Here is a 20,202-nt window from a genome sequence, read left to right as displayed (position 1 = left end):
TTGACAGGCGCGTGCATCCTGTTTAGCAGCTGTGCGCATATATGCGTGCCTCTCTACAGCCATAAGTGGCCCCATTGTGGTGGTTTAGTGGCTAGGGTACTCCGCTGATAATTCGCAGGTCGCAGGATCGAATCCAGGCTGTGGCGGCTGCATTTTCGATGGAGGCGGAAATACTGTAGGGCCGTGTGCTCAGATTTGGTTGCATGTTTAAGAACCCCATGTGGTCAAAATTTCCGGATCTCTCCACTATAGCGTCTGTCGCATTGTGGTTTTGGGACGTTAAACCCCTCATATCAATCAATCCATAGTGATAAGTGTACAATGTGCACTATACCATCATGAAGGCTTGCCGCTGTTCAGGTTCCATTTGACCCAGATAGTACAATTAAATACGGACAGTCAGCAGTATCAGAAGCCTGAATGACGTTCCGTGTAAGAGGACTAATTTCTGGTGTTGTTAAGGCTTCAGCGCAAGTCGTTACAACTTGTGACACTGCTATGGTAGTCCATATTCAACTGTACAATCTATAGCATATCATGGCCCCTCAATATGGCCACTTGTGCCACCAGGTGTGCTTGCAACAATTACGTATTTAAGTGTCGTTCTTGCTTATGGTTAATAAGAAATCTAATCGTTTGTCAGTTTGAGCCCTTGTAGCTTTGGTCTCTTCTTCGTCTGTGCTAAGTATCGCTCAATGATGAATTGGCAGCAACTTTACCCACTACCAGTAGCTTTGTTTCGATCCTTAACGTTGAATTGCATGGATGTTATGATCATGTTTTTAGTGAGTACAGTTTTGTCTGCAGCAGATGCAACACTCGATAACTTCATTTCAACTTTACGCGTAACAGTGCACTTTCACATAACTCATACATGGAATCTGTTGAAGGTGAAGAGCTTCAGCCACACTCAGCTTGCTGGCATAAAATTTGCTTCCTACATTGTAATGGACGAACGAGCATTTACAGGCCATCTCTCTTCACTGTCTACGCCACTTTATGTAGGGAATAAATGTACTTTGCATGTGGTATCATCTGTTGAAGGTGAAGAGCTTCAGCCACACTCAGCTTGCTGGCATAAAATTTGCTTCCTATATTGTAATGGACGAACGATCATTTACAGGCCATCTCTCTTCACTGTCTACGCCACTTTATGTAGGGAATAAATGTACTTTGCATGTGGTATCATCTTCGTGAGAGAGTGTATTGTACATACAAGAAGAAAAAGGTTAAGCAAAAAAAGAAAATGGCAATGGATTTCAGACGTAAAAATCATTTAGTTTGAAAAAGTAAACCACTGATTATTATATAAAGACAGGGATCAACAACCAGACAGTTCAAGCACTGCTGCTGTCTCATTGTTCTTCATCTCTGCCTGGATTATATATAATCGTTACTCTTTGTTACTTTCAGATTGTTCACTCTTTAGGTGCGTTTTAGGTGCGTCTTGTTAACAATGGCTTTTCATACAAGCTACTTAAGCAATGCATATCTCTTCGCATTCACAGCCACGAGACTGAGGACGGTGATTCGATGTTCCTGGAAGAAGAGGCTGCGTGACAGAGAGCTCCTGCGTTGGGCAGCCAAAAAGACTTGCAATAAAGGACACCGCTGGTTGCAGTATCTTCGCACTGTATCTGCCGTATCTCATGTGCTACTTTTATCAGCAGGGATTGGCGAAACAAACAGTTTGTGTTATAACGCTTTTTGTTTAAAATTTTTGAAGCACATTAGGGGTCGCAGCGCAATGCAACAGCATACAACAGAACAAGAAGAGAGAGACCCCATGCCAAAGGGGTCTCTCTCTTCTTGTTCTTCTAGTGCCTCGATTGATATTAACACAGGCAAAACCACATAGCATATTGAGCAGGCGCTAGCGCTAAAGAGCACTTGTAAACCACATATAAAAATTGAAAATAAGAGAGACAGAGTGCCTTTTTTTTTGCTCATGCTATGAATATTTGCTGTGAGGAGAGTGCATAGACTGCACTTATTGATGCTATTACATCATAAGAAGCTGGTAATCTTTATTATATAAAACAAGGAGAGGGGGCAAAAAAAAATAAAGACTTTGCACACCAGCACAGATTAGGAGTGTGCAGGTTAGATTCCCGGAAAGCTTAGGCGGGACTAGCTTTTCGGCTGGGATCTTGATAGCCTGCCTACGGAATGCTGGTTTGTTCTGCTTTTGGCAGAAAGCTGGGTTGCAGTTGTGGTTAGTTAGCCCGGCCATCACACCCCTCTGCTATACATCTTTTTAGAGATCTCTTGCCCATAGGAAAGCAATCGTATGGTTCCTAAGATACTTGTTCAGCTACGACACTTTGATGTCACTGATGTTGTTAAGACACTTGCCTTTGGATGTGGGTATTAGGGTTCGAATCCTAGCTATCCACTTAGCCAAGCCTTCGGTTTTTTACGTGCTCTAAGCTCATAGAAACTCTGCTTTTTATTGAACCCAGAGAAAGTAGAGAGGAAAGTTGACAAAAATCCACACACAAGAGCCAAAAGAAACAAAGAAAAGCAGAAAAGTTTGGACCATAGCAGCCACACAAGTGGGAACTGTCAAGAAAAAAAAAAAACTCCACAGCATGGGTGGCTTCAACTGCTACTCCACAACTCTCGTCAATCACCTTGGCCTCGTTGAGCAAAAAAGAAAGGGTGGTGCTTGGTTTGTGGTGTCCGGGCGTCTTCAAGTGCGGCTCCAGGAACCTCGGCGCCCACCTCGCCTTCTCAGAGTGTCACCGCGGCTGTTTCGAAACAAGCGGCTGCCGTCTTGCCAACCGGCTGTCCAGTCTTCGACTTCACTCCAGTCACCGCGGCTGCCTGAGTCCCAGTCGGGGGCCCTTCTGCCCATGCCACCGCTTCTGGGCCCGCCGCCGCCACTGCCACGCCAGAAGGCCTGTCCTACAGGCCAGTTCCTCTTCGACCAACGACTGCCGCGACCGTTGTAGTCTCTGCGGCTGTCCCGAGACTGCTTCCCTCCTCTACGGTTGTCTTGGGGGAAGTGAAGAGGGCGCGCCAACATTATTTATTTAGAAATACTGTCAACCCTCTATCGAGGGTCATTGCAGGAAAGGTTCGACACACTGTTATAATTGGGGATATAACTATAGGTCTCGCGAAGATAAATATATAGGTATACTTAGTGTATACAAGTCTCTGAAATCTCTGCACTCCAAACAAAAAACACACACACCCTGATTCAGGATGCAACAGATAACAATCACATATTCCTTACAATAAATCACATACCATAATTACTCGAATCTAACGCGCACCTTTTTTTCGGTTAAGCGAGTTCATAAATCGAATGCGCGTTAGAATCGAGTACGAACAAAAAATTACGGTCAATCTATTGCCATCGGCAAATCCAAAATGACCGCCCCCTACGTGCGTCGGCATGGCGCGTCCGCCATTTCTGCCTATGTGTTTCCCATGTGCGGCACTTCGTACGTGTGCTGAGGAGTTCGTCATCTGGTAGTGCATTAGCATCGACGGCGTGGAAGGGCTGACTCCAAAAACTCGAGTGCACCACAATGCCGCTTTTAAAAGAAAAGTCATCGCTTGTGCAGAAACGGACGGAAATCGGGCCGCATCGCGGTCGTTCGGAGTTTCCGAAACGTGCGTGCGGGACCGGCGGAAACAAAAGCAAAAGATTGACGACAGCAAAGCTTCACGCAAAGGCTTCAGTGGACCACAGCAGGGTCGGTTTCCGCAAATTAAAGAGCTGCTCGGCGAGTATGTGCTTGAGCAGCGAGCGGCACAGCGGCCCGTGACGACAGAACTGCTCCAAGTGCGGGCTATGCAATTAGTCTTTGAAAAAGGTCTAATGCGGAGCCAGTTTAAAGCGAGCAGGTGCTGGCTAACTAACTTTATCAAGAGGAAAGGCTTTTCCCTCCGAAGGGGAACATGCATATGCGAAAAGTTTTGCGGAGGAATACGATGAAAAGCTTCACAGTTTTCAGAGGTTCGTCCTAAACTTGCGGCGCAACAACGAGTACCTGCTTGGGCAAATCGGGAATGCCGATCAGACGCCTCTTTACTTCGACATGCCTGGCACCACAACCGTCGAAAAGAAGGGAGCGAAGCAAGTTCGCGTGCTGACATCAGTCCACGGTAAAACTACAGTGACGGCAATGCTCCGTTACACGTCAGATGAGCACAAGCTTCGCCCGTACCTCATATTTAAATGGAAGACGCTCACGAAAGGAGTCGTTTTTTCGAGTGGTGTGATCGTGCGGGCCAGCGAGAAAAATGGGTGCGCGTTGCAATCGATGTCTTACAAGTGTGGCAGCTTGGGCTAGTTGGTATGGCATGACGATAGTTATAGCGCGAGAACAAAACGACGACACGTGTCCTTCTTGTCTCTGTGTCGTCGTTTTGTTCTCGCGCTATAACTATCGTCGATGTCTTAGGTTTTTTTTTTTTTTCGCGGTGGAAATCGGGTGCGCATTACAATCGAGGGCGCGGTAGAATCGAGTAAATATGGTAAATGTAAATCAAGTAAATGCACTAATTCATTAACATCACCCATGCCAATCTTCGATGACATCGGGGAAAAAAGTATTACGGTACGCCTTCGTTCGAACAAAAGAAGGTTGCAGTACTCATGTATGGTTGACCCTCTCGCTTAGTTTCTGAGGTTGTTCTATGTAATCTTTTCTGTTAATTTTAAACTCACTTTTCAATAACAGAAACTTCAATCTATTTTTACGTCTGCCCTTATGGAGCGTCTCCAGATCATAGAGTTGTAGCATTTCGGTGACTGAGTCGCTCTGCTTATATCTTGAGCATATGAAGTGAGCTGCAAGCCATTGTATGCATTCAAGTTTATTTACCAGCACTTTTTGATGGGGACTCCAGACAATGCTGGCATATTCTAGTATCGGCCCTATAAATGTTTTAAAAGCAAGAAGTTTTACGTCCATACTTGCATCCTGCAGTTCTTTTTTTCTAAGTACAATTTTTGTGAAGCCCTAGAGCAAACATTATCAATATGTGTGTGCCACTTTAGGTTATGCGTTACTGTGAGACCTAGGTACTTAAACGCACTGTCAACAAGGTGCGATTGCCGATACAGTATTCAAATGGAATTATCGTTTTTTCCCTAGAAATGTGGTTGATGGCAAATTTCAAATAATTGATTTCCGTTTCTGAAGCTTCACACCATGCGTGCTATTCCTATTCGGCAATGTTTAATTGGTCCATCCTACCAGTCACTCGCACATACATTAAACATTCATTAGCAAACAGTTTGAGCTTTACATGGGGTTTTGCTGTATCTGCAATATCATCGACATATATCAGAAACAATAAGGACCCAAGAACCAAGCCTTGTGGACCGAGTCCAGCAGTTATACAGTAATCTGTCGTGAGGTACCTTATATAAAATTAGCGAAATTAATTAAGATGACATCTATGTGTTCATATCTAAAGCTGTCGGAAAGTCATGAATAGTTTCAAAAAGCTGTGTAGTCGAGACTTTACTCCTAAAGCCATGCTGATAAGGATAAAAGTAATTTATATTTTCCAGGATGTGATGATATGCTTGACAATGACATGTTCCAATATTTTGCAGCAGATGTAAGCGACACGGGACGGTATTATTGGCGGACAACCGATCACCACTCTTAAACACAGGGACAACTACAGCTGTGCACCAGTCAGATGGCACAGAACTAGTACAAATAGACTTTTGAAAAATAACTTTTAAGTAGTAAGATATACACTCCGCATTATGCTGCAAAAAAGGGGTGGGTATTTCATCAGGCCCGCATGCTTTTTTTAGAATCGATAGACTTTTTAATATTCCTTCTCGACTGATAGCAATATCACCCATTGGCATATTACATCCTCTGTTTGTAATGGGCACGCTTAATGTGCCACTTCACGTGGCCCATTAGGCATGCCCCCTTTCCCCTGGTCACTCGAGGGGGGAGCACGTGATAACCTTCCCTCCCTTCCCTACTAATGGGGAATCTTCCGTACACCTATGCTTGAACCATGCCGGCAGCAGACTCACTTTCTTTTGAAGACGAGCTTAATGATGTCTCCAGACAGCTCAGTGATGTCCACGGATCTGGCCTTACGGGTCATTGTAATTACCAGACTGCAGCTCTTATTTTCCTGCAAAAAAAAAAAGAAATGTGGTTAATTTTATTACACCTTGTCATCTCAGCAAGTTAGTGAGCCTAGCTTTGCACACTGGCATATTTAACACATATACGGGTTTTAGAGCTCCGTAGTGTCATGCGAGATAATGGGATTCGGGGGGGGGGGGGGAATTATAAGAGAAGAGGGTGGGCAATATCAATGACAAAACCACCGTAACAGCGTTGTTAGTTGCCTAGCCGTATGAATTTCGGCATTAGAAAATTTTTCGGCCCTACATATTCTGCCCAAAGGTGGGCGGAGTTCCCCTCTTAATGTGGATGCACATGGCCGGCGGCTCCGCATTCGGAGTGCATTGCTGATAACATCACCACTCGGCGAAGTCCATCAGCTACTGAGCTTCAGTCGTCTGGGTGAGTCCCCTCCGGACTTCCCAAGTTCTATCCGACTACAGCGTCCGCAGCAAGCAACACAGCGCCACTACACGGTAGATAACTTGCTCCGGTAAATAATCTGCGAGTGGGTAAAACAACCGCCACAGCGGCAGAATGAGAACTACTGATGAATAACATAAGCAAGTGGATAACTTTCGTTTAAAGATATCAAGGTCTATCGGTTTGATGTGCTCTACATCTGCTAACTACCTCGCTCCCTACAAATATGTCTTTTTGTGTACAACGTTCTACCATTTTCTGAGTGCTATAAGGTACAGCTAGTCATGTTAATTAAAAAAATTGAACTTTCAGAGTTTTTTTGATACATACCTAAACAGAGATCTTGTATATAATCTGCTTACTGTTGCATTAGTGGGGTCAATGTGTGTAGACTAACTATGTCATACAGTCAATTGACAACCAAGTTGTGCTACTGTGCAACAAGACTCCTGAAGTAATTGAATACGCTAGGGAGACTAAAAACACAAATGAACATTAAAAAATTTAGGAAGTGAATTACAAATGTAATAATCTAAACTTACTTGTAGGGTGCGTGTAAGATGGGTAATGCATGAAATATATTTATTGTAATCATTGTCTTTTCATCACTGTTTTTCATAATACACCTAATTCGTATGTATATGAGTATATTGTAATAGTGCTAATAATATTGTCACGGCTAAAGGCCGGGCAAGAAGACAGGGGACGATAAAGTTACGAGTGTGGACAGCACCCACGGTTGCTCCGAGGAAAACGACGCCGAAGCGGCTGCTCTTTTGTTCTGCCTGGTTTTAGGCCGATCCCCCTTTGTGGGTGTGCGCCAGAGTATCAAGGATCGTCATCATCATCAATACAGACCTTGTTTTTCCTGGTCGCACTGTCTTCCTGTCTCCTGTCATTTTCACGTCGCGACATTGGTGGAGGTGCTGGACTTCTCCAACTGATGCTTGGGGCATCTCCGCACCCTGGCACTTCGAGTCCGCCACCGCAATCCGTTCCTGCAGTGGATACTCCTGTGCACCGCTACAGTCGCCGACAGTGAGGCCTTAGTCCCGAGGCAAACCCCCTCGAACTTCTCCAGCAACACACCGTGCCTGGAGAAACGGCTACTGGAGGGCCTTCACAGCTTAATGTTGAGCAGCCTCAAACTCCAGAGACCTTTCATGGTGAGGTCTATGAGGACGTTGATGACTGGTTAGCCCAGTATGAGCGAGGCGCCAAGGCCAACCGCTGGCCCACTGAACAAAAGCTATCGCACGTCTACCTTGCTTTCGCAGACAGCGCTCGTACGTGGTACGAGAACCACGAGTCAACGCTGTCTTCGTGGGATGAATTTCGGCAGAAAATTCTCTGGACATTCGCAAACACCGACCGCCGGGATTCGGCTCTGCAGCTCATTGAGGCACGCATACAAAAACCGAACGAGAGTGTTGCAATGTTTGTGGAGGACATGACCCGCCTATTTGGGCGGGCTGACCCTGAGATGCCTGAAGGTGAAAAACTCTGACATCTGACGAGGAGCGTCAAAGAAGAGCTGTTTGCCGGTCTCCTACGCAACCCGCCACAAACGTAGCGGAACTCATCAAAGAGGCTACGACAATCACTGCACGCCGACGAGAGCACTGCAGCAACGACGCCGATACCACAACCAATAAAGCAACACATCTCCCAGCCTCTCTGCTTTGACGACCAGCAGTGAGTGTTCTCTGCGTGAGCTCATTCGTGAGGTCGTTTGTGACTAGATCTGAAACCTCCTTGTGACTCCGCTAGAAAATACCATGGCTTGCGTTGCAGAAGTTGTCCGGCAAGAACTCCGCCAGGCATTTTCGTTGCCCAAATCGCTTTCAGACCAGCAGTCTGTAAGCTATACGCACCTGCCGTCCATCGACCCACTCTAGTGACGCCCCGCTGTGGTGGTCTAGTGGCTAAGGTACTCGGCTGCTGACCCGCAGGTCGCGGGTTAAAATCTCGGCTGCTGCGACTGCATTTCCGATAGAGGCGGAAATGTTGTAGGCCCGTGTGCTCAGATTTGGGTGCACGTTAAAGAACCCCAGGTGGTCGAAATTTCCGGAGCCCTTCACTACGGAGTCTCTCATAATCATATAATGGTTTTGGGACGTTAAACCCCACATAACAACAACAACAACAACAACGACCCACTCCAGTGACGTACAACTCGACACCACTGGCTTATTGCGACGTCAGCCAAGGGCCTTACAACGAGCCGTGGGCCCCAGCTTCCGATCCTCCGCTGCAGTATCCACAGTCTAACGTACCTATGCAAACTTCGCCGATGTACGCTCCGCCGACATCTTTATCTTGGTCGCAAAGAATGTCCACCAGTCGACGATTCATTCGTAAGACGGGCTTGTGGCGCACCGTCGGCCGTCGACCACTTTGCTTCACTTGCAGAAAAGCCGGCCACGTTTTCCGCATTTGCCCATACCGTGACCAAGCATGCCACGATGAACCAACATCCGGCCACTTGGGTTACACGCGAACGCTGTGCAGAGTGAGGCAGAAATACTACTGGTCAAGACTGACGGCGACCGTTCAACACTATGTTCGAACGTGCCTTGATTGCCAGCACAGAAAAGTCCCACCCGTCAAACCAGCAGGCCTCCTTCATCCTATTGACGTGCCTGTTACTCCATTCGCTCAAGTCTGAATGGATCTTTTGGGTCCATTTCCCAGCTCATTGGCAGGTCGCAGATGAATTATAGTAGCCACCGACTACCTCACCCGTTACGCGGAAACCAAGGCCCTAGAGAGGGGCACGGCAAGTGAAGCAGCCCAATTTTTTGTGGAGAATGTGGTGCTGAGACATGGCGCTCCGTCAGTGATAACTGACAGGGGAACTGCATTCGCAGCTGAACTATTACAGATGGTTTTAAGACTTAGTGGCGCATACCACCGGTGAACAATGGCGTATCACCCGCAAGTGAAGGGTCTTACGGAGCGTCTCAACAAGACACTTCCGGTTATGCTCTACATGTATGTCGATGTGGAGCATAAAAACTGGGACGAGATCTTGCTGTAAGTCACGTTCGCCTATAACACGGCTCATCAAGAAACAACAAGAACAACGCCATTCCGCCTTCTTCATGGTCGTGAAGTCACCTGCTGGATGCTATGCTGCCGCACGAGTGCAAAAACGTCGAGACGGATGCTGATTATATCACCCAGCTTGCCGAAGAAGCCCGACAACTTGCACGCGTATACGTATTAGTCACCAGCAGGACTATGATTCAAGGCGGTACAACCTTCGTCACCGACTAGTCTCATACGAGCCAGGAGAGAAAGTTTGGATATGAACTTCTATTCCGCGCCGTGGCCTCTGAGAAAAACTGTTGAGATGGTACTCCGGGCCATACAAAGTTCTACGACGTGTCAGTGACATTAATTATGAGGTTGTTCCTGATACTGCGCACTCCTTAAGGCGTCGAAGGTGTGCTCCAGAAGTTGTGCACGTTGTTCGGATGAAACCTTATTTCTCCGAATGAACCAATGCGTTTCCAACGAGTACAAATCATTTGGACCATAAAGCATCGGGACGATATTTACTTGAATTGGAGGCTAATGTCATGGCTAAAGGCCGGGCAAGAAGACAGAGGACGACGAAGTGATGAGCGTGGACAGCACCCACGGTTGCTCCGAGAAACACGACGTCGAAGCGGTTGCTCTTTTGTTTTGTTAATACGAACCTTGTTTTTCCTGGTCGCACCGTCGTCCTGTATCCTGTCATTTTCACGTCGCGACAATATGTGTTTTATATTTATCGCTAAGGAATATTTAGCTGATGTTTTCCTGCTTGTTGTAGTTTTTGTTTTTATTATATGTATGCATGTTGAATATTTTTATGTACTCTTTTGCTGTACCTGCCCGAGGTGTCTCAAGAAGAGTGGGCCAAGTTGGGAGACACTCTTTTTGCCCCCTTCGTGGGCATTTTGTGAAAATGCCCAAATAAATAAAAATGAACGAAAAGCAAGACTTTGCCCTTGCCAACCGCCTTCTCGATGATCTTCAGGTTAGGTGCTGCTAATAATTATTAATGAATTGCCTACCCTTTACTATACTCAAAAGGGCAGATTGTGGTTATAAATTTAATCGATCGGTAATAAGCGTGCACTCGTGACATCAAAACTCACGGAACAACCCAAATTAGGTTTTCAACGTGCTAATTAAAGCAACGGCGAAACGCCCCAGAGTACAAAACACATGCCCACCCATGAAAACTGTGCTTCAAATTATAATAATGTCGACCTTATAATAACTGCATGGGACAATTATGCCCTTTCACAAAAAAATTTCCGATAAAAAATTGGCGATGTTTACCTTCCAGTCTGAATCCCTCGACCATGTGCCGGCTGCCCAACCGGATCCGGCTACTTGCACTGTAGTCTTCTGCGCAGCCATGCGAGCACAAGAAAAGTTCAGTGAACTGTTGCACTATCGGTCGAAAACCCACTCGGCGGAAGCCATGTGGGTCGACTCCCTAAAGTAAAGGGGGGGGGTGCTCGAGCACATTTCATAAAAAATAGATTCCGGTGTAATAAGATGGCTTTACGACAATGCTTAAAAGCTACGCAAAGAAGCTAGCTTTGCAGAAATAAGAGAGAATTATTGTCAGTAAGACTTCACAACCGAAACTAGTTTTTGATTATAGGTCGGCAATTTAAGACTATTTAACTTGAAATTTCTAAGCCAGAATGGGTCGCCCTGAAATCGTGTAAATACGGTATATGTTACTTTTACTAGGGTATAAAGTTTGAGTGTACGTCAAGTTACATTGCATACTCATTTTTTTTTAAAGAAATCGCGAACTAGAGCGAGAAACTGACGCCTGTCAGCAAGAAGCTTCCCCCAAGAAACTTCAAACACCAATCGCAAATTCGAAAGGCGATCAACGAAATCGGGTATTGCGCATCTCACCCTTTTTCCAAGCTAGAAATTGAACCCGGAATGAGGGATGTCATGCCGGGTTAACATTAAAACGACCCCAGTCCTCGCTTGAACGCATTCACCACAACGGTGGTCACTTTCCACACTTCCTGATCATAAAAAGTGGTTGGGCGGTCGGCGTTGGTTTTTGCAGGCCGAGCACGATCAGTTTGGCTATAGCCCTTAAAATTCTGTTATCGATATCTCGAATCACGTATAACTTTCGTGATGTCTGAAGAATGTGTGCCTGTCATAGAATTTTTTGAACAAATGTACTGTCTAAAAGAACCCTTGAGTGTGCGCGTGTATGTAGGCCTTTTTAACTGAGAGAAGGATCAACTCTTGAGTTTCTTGAACGGGAATCTAACAGCAACGCCACAGCCTCGCCAGTGCGTTTTTTCGGGAGGTCACGTTCAGTGAGTTTATTAATTGACAAAGTGCATATACACATACGATTGTGTCCTTCCGACGTGATATGGGCACATCCTTTTTTGGCACTGGGTTGCCCTGGGAACACGTGCCCTCTCGTAGCACTTCGGTTAGAACATCGAAAAAGCTTTAGGTCGTACTGGTGCAGCCACTGTGACGCTGGCGTGCACTGGGAAGTGTTGAAATCCACTGGAACGTGCTGGTGCATACAGTTGGTGCCTGTACTGTTGGTACCAGCGCAGCGCACATCTTTCAGTATTGTGTGCAGCGAAATGTTCCAGTATCGTTGAATATCGAATGTTTACATGGCACCGGTAGATGATATCTTAACAAGTCTCGAACATGCGTTCGATTTCTGGCTTGAAAGATGCACACTATTTCTTTATGCTACGTACCCCTCTGTTTATCCGTGTTGATTCTGTGCCCTTTCCGCAGTTGTGTTCATCCTAGAATCACACGGAAAGTGTCGATGTGCATGCTTTCTGAGACTGGCCATAAACGACATGCATATTATTTAACGAGAGATTGGTGTTAACTATGCCGAAAAATGTGTGCAAAAGCGAATTAAGAGACAGACTGCTTTGACCACAGCTTCTAAGGCTTTTGGAAATTTAAGACTTCGATGGACAAATGTCTCGTTGGGAAGAATCGTTGAATAGAAATGAGGATGCCTACCACCAGTAAATTGACGCTTCGCCACCCTGAGAAGGAGCCTTGTTCACAATCTAGGTAGTGAACGAGGCTCTCGTTCTGGGTGCTGAACCATCGTGTTTTTATTTTGTGGTCGGCGTCCTCGTCTTTTTTTTATAAGACCTCTCGTTCGTAGGTGTCTGCCGTTACCTATAGTTACCTGTGCTAATCGTGGTTACTGACTGAAAATTGGCGTTACTTTTCGGCCATGGTCTCTGGCCCGCTGGTGACAGTCATTAAGGTGATTTACGTTACTACGGCGAATTGACACTATAAAAATTGTTAGCGGCTATGTCAGGAAAGCCCTTACAAACGAAAAGCTTAAAGACTATTCTTCGTACGAGTCACGCGGTATTCCTAGTACAGTTCAGCAGCGCGTCCAACGTTCCGGCGGTCTAACACACTTCTGGTTATGTAGTGTGACGTTGCAGGATGGCATCTTGGCCGCTCATCGAAAAGGCATCTCACCTGACGCGTGCACTTTAAAATCTTCAGGGTTATTCTCCTGGTCGACGACGAGTATTTCCAGGTCAGCCGAGAGGTCGCCGTCGTGGTCGTCGTCCGTCTCGTCTGCCTCGTCCTCGTCGTACGTGTCGTCACTTTCGTCTTCTTCACTTTTGTAGTCACATTGCGGGACATGGTGAGAAGCGTAGTACTCGCGGATTGAATTTAGGGCCAAATAACTTGTTTCATTATTTTAACATTGGGTACTGCCTAATTTTGACTTGAAACCATTGATCAGAGCTAGTATTATCTTTAGAGACCGCGTTCATCACGACATGGTGTGGTTATCCTGAGCAATGGTGCATAACATTCGTTACTGAAAATGATGTCACGTTTCAGTCTGAGCATTGTATACGTACATATAATCAAGGGAGGTGGGATGAGAGGTTTTAGCGCGTTTATAGTGACCGATGCTTTAAAGAAGGGGTCGGCTATCTCGAGGCAGAGTTTTGTAAAGTCAGCATGATGGGTGGCCAACAGCAAATTGGAGGGTTTTGATGTTGCGCTACGGGGCCTGCATAATAGTGCCATGGGCCGCTCATTGGCCACTCTTGCTTTAACAAATATTCATGACGGCTACGGCGACTTCTATATACGCTATCGGTGGCGGGCCAATAGGACGCTTTTAAAGCTTTTAGTCAGTCAATATAAAGTTGTCAGTTTGTAAGTGGTGAAATCGCGACTTAATGAAGTAATGCTGCACTAGGGTTCTGGGGTCAATTTCGCTCACTGGAAGCACCTAAACCTAGCACAAGGCCATCGTGACTAAGAATCCAACGTGTGTCCTCGAGCGTAGCTCTGTTAACGGCATGCATATTCTGTAACTCGAGACCACTGCAGTGTTAAATAGACCTCTCGAAAAGTACGCGCAAAGGCATAGAAACTGACTGCTGGGCAACGGTGTGTTTCATTCCAGTGCCTTTATGAATAGGAAGCACACTCTTCCGAATGCACTGCTGTTTTCGCTTCACATGAACACCAAAATGTCAAAAAAAATCGAAGAGTGAGACGGATAAGGAGTTAGATGAAAAGAGAAAAAAAAAAGTCAATACTCAATTGCATCCAAGCCAGTCGCCTTGGACCTCTTTGCTGACGAATAGTCACCTGTGATGAGAAATCAGGCTTTAAAGCACTGAAATACTGAAACCGCAGCACTGGTTGCTCTACAACGGCACATTTCTCGAGCAAGGGCAAGTACAAGCGTTACTGTTGCATAACTAACAATACACGAAAAAAGCCGCCTGCACTGGGGTTATTCCAAAGAGCTCGCGTGCACAATCCGCATGGAGACCCTTGCACTAAAAGTTACAGTGCGCAAAGCTGTTGCATAAGCGATTCGTTTCATTGACAGCTTGGCACGAACACGACTTGTTACCTGCTTGCTGACATCGATGGAGCTCCGATACATTTGGAACAAAATAGAATAAATTATGAAAAAATGTAGCGAGTAGAGTAATGTGGGTCTAATCTAAGACGACGTAAAATTAGAAACAAAAGAAAGCACAAAAGAAAAAGCAAAAAGGAGGCAGATAGAACACAATAAAAGAGGGGGGAGGAAGGAAGGGGTATACAAAAAGGAAGAAGAGCGAGAAAAAAAGGAGGGAAAGGGAGGTTAAGAAAATAGAAAGATCTTGAAAGAAAGCGATGATAATGAAGCAACGGGTTTGCTGAGTATCGCGAAATTTACCAGAACAGTTATGTCCAAAACCCAAACTTTCAAAACTATATTCACGAGAGAATGTGCTATCATATCGCCGCATAGCACATATTAGCGACAGGGCAAGCTGCCAAGAATGGCATGGAGCTTACAATACGGACCTTGAGGTTGCCAGGAGCCTTCGGCAATACCTCCCAGCCAAATAGCTAATTAGCTGGCCACACCAGCTCGCGTACTAGCGGACGATGAAGACGACAAAAAAGGCATGTACCGGCCAAGCTATATATCTGAATGACAGCACTGATGTTGAAATCATTTCGCGTGCCCAGAAATGTCGCCGATCTCTATTAAATCCATCTTCCATGTCGTCACAAACAAAAGAAAAAAAAAAGGCTCCGCCTAGCAAGGTTGCAAAGGCCGCATACTAGAGAAGGCTTTTTCGACTGTTGACATATCCCACCATTGAGCCGGTAAATGTCTTACAGCGGAATTGTCGTTCTATTTCTACAGCTTCCACACACTAACCTTTTCTCATTGTTGGAAAAAATCCTGATATAATATGGTTACAAGAAACTTGGTTAGTTCCATATCAGTATTTTCATTTAAAAAACTAAGATCATTTCATCTAGATCAACACAAACCCTTTGGATAGTGTAATTTTTATCAGTGGTAATTAAAAAATTATTGGCAGGAGACTAAACTCCCATCACCTAACCTGAGGCTTGATGACAAACTCGTGCGGTACTCAATTATGGGATTGGTCTCAGAGTAATAGTCTAACTTGTCATGACCAAGGTATCCCCACTTTTATCAAAAGGATGCCATCCTCATCCTTGGATTTGAAATTTTTGGGATCAGGCCTTCGCATCTCATCTTGGTCGACTGTTGACACTGCGACTAATAGTGATCACATTCTAGTGACATTTGACATTTTATGCACACAAATATTTGTTACTTCTAGAAGACTCACGTGCATAAATTAGAATATTTTAAAAAGGAGCTTGTGAGTCTTATGAATTCTCGGTCAGAAGCAATAATAAAGCAAAACGCATTGAGTATTTGTTCAGTTGTACAGGAGTTGCGTAGCAAAGCAGAATTTGAGGCTAACTCAGTTGAACAAAAACGTGCGTCGTTATGGTGAAACGAAAACTGTACTCGGGATTTCAGGCGTAGAAAAGCTGCCCGGAAAAGCCTATGACGCAATAAGTGTCCTAAAAATTCGTAGATTATAAATTCATTGCAGGCACATTTAAACGTATGGTGACTTAAGTAAATACATAGTACGATGAAAAACATTTTGAATCTCTTTCCAAATCAAATAACCAAAGAGCTCTATTTGGATTTCTGAGACATAAGAAAGTGATTGCTCAAGCAGTAAATTCTGAATCTATGTTTTATCGCCCCAGGAATCAAAGCGGGCATTAAAAAGCATAGCTGAAGGTTTGAAAAAGCGATTTTCAACTCATGTTTATCTCCCTCCAGTAATCTCACGATCAAGGGACAGTTTCCCCGAAATATCGATAAAGGAAGCGTCAGAAGTTAAGAGAAAACTTCCGATGGCGGCTCCAGGCCCAGATGATGTCTCTTCAGCAATGTTGAAAATTTTATTCAATGAGTCACGGCAAGATGTACTTAATATTAATTATTTGAAAAGAGAAGCTTTATTCTATTTGAATGGAAAATTACAAAAATCATAGCTGTTCTAAAAAAAACCAGGTGAAGGTTGCGTTTTAGACAATATCAGGCCAATTGCACTATCCAAGTTTGTTAAAGTAATAGAAAGAGTAGTGTACCTTCGCATAAATGAAGTTTGTGGACAGAGAAAGAATTCTTCGGTCATGTCAAATTGGATTCAGGCAGGGTTGTTCCTTATGGCAAACACATATTCACCTGGAGAGTGACATACATCTGGCGCGACGTCAAGGGCATTACGCAGCTCTAGTTACTCTGGACATAACAAAAGCATATGATAGTTTCGATTATTGTGTACTAGTCAGCCGTCTGAGAGAAATCAGTTTGCCGGATTATTTAGAAGCGTGGATTACAGAATATTAGGAAATAGAAAGATTTACAGTTCGCAAGATGGTGTTTCTTCAAGTACTTAATTATAAACAAGAAAAAGGAGTTCCTCAGGGCGCTGTTCCGTCTCCGGTACTTTTGGATATTTTAATTAGCATGATTCTATGTAATGAGAATGTTCAGACGCATGCCTATGCTGATGATATCGCGTTCTTTTTATCAGCTCATGACATTCACGCTCTCTATAAAAAACTCCAAATGTACTTATCTGAAATAGAGCACTGGCTCGACGTTATTCATCTTTCTCTAAACGTGAACAAGTGCGCATTAGTATTTCCTATAAAAGACCCAGTACACATATATATCTCATACAAAACTGATACCATTCCACAAGTTGAAACGATTAAATATCTAGGAGTGATATACGACAGCTCTAGTATGGCGAAACCACATCAAGTATATTGTAGCAAGGGGTGTACGGGCAGCCGACTTCAGGAGATCAGGAATTCACAGAGCCACGTTATTATCAGTATACCGCATGTATGTGAGGCCGGTTCTAGAATTTGGATGTGTCATACTCCGGGACACGTGATTATAAGCTGCGTCCTCTTGTTCTAGAGAAGCGGGCACTGCGCGTGTGCTTTAGGCTGCCTAAATTTGTAAGAAATATCTTTTTATACATGGAAGCTAGAATTCCATCACTCCTCACCAGATTCAGAATATTGGCTGTGCAAATGTAAGTGCATTTAAATCTCCTCTAAGGCGTAAAGAAACGGTTTTCATTGCGTAACCTGGTTCATTTTTTCATTGTAATTGGCGTAGATTTTACACATCTTCTCTAATAGTGCTAGACACCTACCGAATAATATGTTAAGAGCTGTTTTACAGGACTACCTGCTAGGAATGCAAGCACAGATCATCACTGCGACGAACGCTTCCCAGGAAGATGAAAAGAGTGGCATCGGAATATTGTGCCTTGTTCCAGACTGGTCCTTTTCCCTCCGAATCCCAGATTTCACACCTATGTTTATTGCAGAATTTTTAGCTGTAGTACTGATCCTTCGAAAACTGCGAACATCAATAATATCCGACGTAATAATAACGGACTCCTTGTCGGTCTGCAGTGCGCTCACTGCATCCGGTGATTCAAAAGCATTAAGCGAATTCAACTTTTTAGTACCGAATCACACCCTGATCTTTGCATACCCTGTCTCGATGGTTCCTGGCAGGACACTTAAGTTGAAAGTCAGAATTAGATGTTTTGATCTCTTTGCCGTCGCCCCTCATCCTAGTACGCTTTACATTGATCACTTTCTGGTCACTCCAGCCATCTAGCAACTATTTCTCAGTAAGCTCTTAGAGGTCATCATCGGAAACAACTCAGGGGCAATTAGTATGGGTGCCTGGCCATAGAGGCAAACTCTAAATGAAACAGCTGATGCACTAGCGAGAGTGGCGTTAGACGGACCAGCTATCAATACTACCCCTTCAACAGCCGTTATAGTAGCGTTTTAATTTTGGAGGCAAATGATGATGCAAGAATTCTCTACACCATCTTTAAAAAGTTCCTCGAACTTCAACCATCTGATGTCACCCGGGAAAATTTCATGTCTAAACCGATACTTGGAAGTTTTAAACACTCGGTTACTCTGTCGTATTTGTTCAGAGCTGGCTTGACTCCCTCCCCGCCCTGTTCTTTTTGTGGAGAAGAGGAAACTGTGGAGTACTTTTTCGGTTACGAATCCTTGGATTAGGTTTGACAACGAAAATTTACTATCCCTAGGTGCGCATACCCTAAGGCACACAACGGGAAGGTGTGCGAGGCCGTGAAAGATTTCATTGTACAGTTGAAAAGATACACTTAATAACCTCAATTTCAAAAGGTTCTCAGTTAACCAATGTAGAATACTGAAAAAATTTTCTTTGATGTCAATCATTTATAGCTTTTCAGTAGACACTAATTCATCCAAATTTTTAGCTAACTGATTCTTGGCCAATCCCCCATGGGGGGTGTGACCTACAGGTTTAAAATCTGTATCTACATCTACAACGCGCTAGAATGCACAAGCTGACCATGATGATTACCACGTGGCATCGGCGTGTACACGGGGGAGGGGTAAGGAGAGAGGCAGCCATCATAGTCACTTAAGGGGGGGGGGGGTGCAAAGTCAGCCCTATACATTGGCATAATAGGAAGGGGGCACTGCAATAAGCCTTTGCCTCCTCCCTTTTAAGGGGAACCCTGCGCCCGCCTATGCTACCGACTGAACCGGAAGTCATGGCAGGCCGTCGCTAGAGGCCTAGCTAGTCGGGAGGTCAGTAGGTCTACCGCTAGGCCCACTGGCTTGGCTTAACACAAGAAATCAACTGGCTGGGTTTATGGACAAAACACCGGTTCACCATACTGGGAGCCGCGGTGGGCCTTTGCATCAGAGCTTGCCAGCCGGTAGGCCTAGTTGCTAGGCCTAGCCGTGAGCCAGTCAACCTACTGCTAAACACATCGGCTAGGCATAACGCAATAAAACTGACGGTTGGCTTTATGGACAAACTCCGGCACACTTCAGCGAGAAGCAGTAAGCCTACCGGCTGGCTGGGCTTATCGGCTGGCTAGGCCTAGCCAGCTGGTAGGCCTACCGCTAAGGCCACTGGCTAGGCTTAACGCAATATACCTATCGGTTGGGTTCATCAACAGACACCGGTGCGGGCTACCAGGATCTGCGGCCAGCCGTTGCAGCAGGCCTACCGGCTGGCTAGGCCTAGCGCTAAGCTAGGCCTACTGTGATGACAAGCCGCAACTTCCGGTAGGATGCCCAACCTCGAGCAATAACTGCTAAAGGCGTGGATGAATTCTCGCTCACCAATAAATGGCTCACACGTCTTGCAGTCGTCGGCATCCCTGAACTTGATCGCGCCCACGTCGTCAAATCTGTTGAGGCTTCTTGTAATGGCAGATAGAAAAAAAAGGTTGCAAAAGCTACCAGGTGGCGCCATGCCAAACTCTACAGAGAGCGAAGGGATGTCGTAAAAGAGCCGCTCACCTTCTCACCTGAAGGGCCAGGTGCCGAAGTCGCGGTCGTCCTCTCAAAGGGCATCGCGTTCAAGGCAGGGACGAGCAGTGTTGCTACGAAGCATCTGCGAAGGTCAGAGATGAACCTACTCGTACGGTTGCAGTCCTCGAAATGAAACCCCGAGGCTGGTGCCCCCAGCACTAAGCGTGCTCACGCGCCAGTGGTTGACATGGTCAGCTGTGATTGGTCGATGCCGGAAGCCGACGAAGAAGACGTTGACGACGACGGCACACACGCCAGCACTCTCGTTTTCAGATGCTGCTGGTGAAGACAAAGAAGCGAAGAGAAGTTTTTTTTTAATTTTTAAGGGAACGTTATTATGGTTCTTACCTAATTTCTCTCTTTT

General features: G+C 45.2%; 2 protein-coding genes across 3 annotated transcripts in view; one reads left to right on the top strand and one right to left on the bottom strand.

Moving 5' to 3' along the window:
- LOC119160999 (protein zer-1 homolog) overlaps window positions 1–1,636 on the top strand; it is a 214,168-nt gene extending 212,532 nt beyond the window's left edge. For both annotated transcript variants that reach the window (XM_037413298.2, XM_075880180.1), the window contains exon 19: window positions 1,509–1,636. In XM_037413298.2, the coding sequence (XP_037269195.2) occupies window positions 1,509–1,560 (52 nt within the window). In that variant the 3' untranslated portion in view covers window positions 1,561–1,636. The remainder of the gene's footprint in view (window positions 1–1,508) is intronic.
- Window positions 1,637–2,433: 797 nt separating this feature from the next.
- Window positions 2,434–19,945, bottom strand: LOC142776460 (uncharacterized). The gene is made up of 7 exons (XM_075880179.1): window positions 19,827–19,945; window positions 19,647–19,726; window positions 14,165–14,216; window positions 13,077–13,222; window positions 10,884–10,952; window positions 6,026–6,129; window positions 2,434–2,997 (listed from the first exon to the last, which is right to left on the bottom strand). Exons 2-7 carry the CDS (start codon window positions 19,680–19,682, stop codon window positions 2,988–2,990), a joined length of 417 nt encoding a protein of 138 aa, XP_075736294.1. The 5' UTR covers window positions 19,683–19,726; window positions 19,827–19,945; the 3' UTR covers window positions 2,434–2,987.
- Between the last annotated feature and the right edge of the window lie 257 nt (window positions 19,946–20,202).

The sequence above is a fragment of the Rhipicephalus microplus genome, chromosome X (assembly GCF_043290135.1).
Source record: "Rhipicephalus microplus isolate Deutch F79 chromosome X, USDA_Rmic, whole genome shotgun sequence".
Taxonomy (NCBI): domain Eukaryota; kingdom Metazoa; phylum Arthropoda; class Arachnida; order Ixodida; family Ixodidae; genus Rhipicephalus; species Rhipicephalus microplus.
This window is presented reverse-complemented; position numbering and strand designations above follow the sequence as displayed.